We start from the raw sequence: 647 nt of genomic DNA on the forward strand, positions 1-647 counted from the left end.
GCACACAGAGTACTATACAACCATTATTCATAATATAATACCATTCAGTTCACCATTACCTGTCATCTTCTGAATCAGAAGGTGTCTTGTGTCTTGGATGTTTACAAGTGTTGCCAGTAAGGGACAGCGTCTCACACCCCATTCGACCATCCTGCCAAATCCTCTCGCAAGCCTCCTCCAGTTGGGCCACATACTCGTCATACATTGGCCCTCTTGCTTGTGCACCTAGCACTCTCAGAGCCAATTCAAGCTGGAATATGATCATAGTGAGTTGTGATACCCATAATTAAGCAAAAACAATGACAATACCAATGAGTAAATAGGAAATTTAAGGGTAAAAAAATACAGAATATATAAAATTTTTACAAACCTTTTCCTGATGATGAAGCTGAGTGTAGTGGGGGGGAAGACCATCCTTGTAAGCCGATATGGCAATTGGCAAAACCTTGGCACATCGAGCATCACTAAATCTGACTTCGGTTTCCACCAGATTCTGAAGACTATTTAAAACCTGAAAATTACACAATGTGAAAGTAAATTTTGTTTTTAATAACAAAAAGCAACAATCATTAAACAAATTCAAGCCTCTACATTCTTTGTTATATATATACTAGACTTTGGTGTTTCAGTGTACAATTCAACCACAC

The 647-nt window shown here is 38.2% G+C and overlaps 1 protein-coding gene across 3 annotated transcripts in view; it reads right to left on the reverse strand.

Annotated features, from left to right (window-relative positions):
* LOC119586254 (protein SMG8-like) overlaps positions 1–647 on the reverse strand; it is a 13,378-nt gene that overhangs the window by 2,613 nt on the left and 10,118 nt on the right. For all 3 annotated transcript variants that reach the window (XM_037934959.1, XM_037934961.1, XM_037934960.1), the window contains 2 exons: positions 371–511; positions 60–250 (listed from right to left, as the gene is read on the reverse strand). In XM_037934959.1, the coding sequence (XP_037790887.1) occupies positions 60–250; positions 371–511 (332 nt within the window). The remainder of the gene's footprint in view (positions 1–59; positions 251–370; positions 512–647) is intronic.

This window comes from Penaeus monodon, chromosome 21 (genome assembly GCF_015228065.2).
Source record: "Penaeus monodon isolate SGIC_2016 chromosome 21, NSTDA_Pmon_1, whole genome shotgun sequence".
Lineage (NCBI taxonomy): Eukaryota > Metazoa > Arthropoda > Malacostraca > Decapoda > Penaeidae > Penaeus > Penaeus monodon.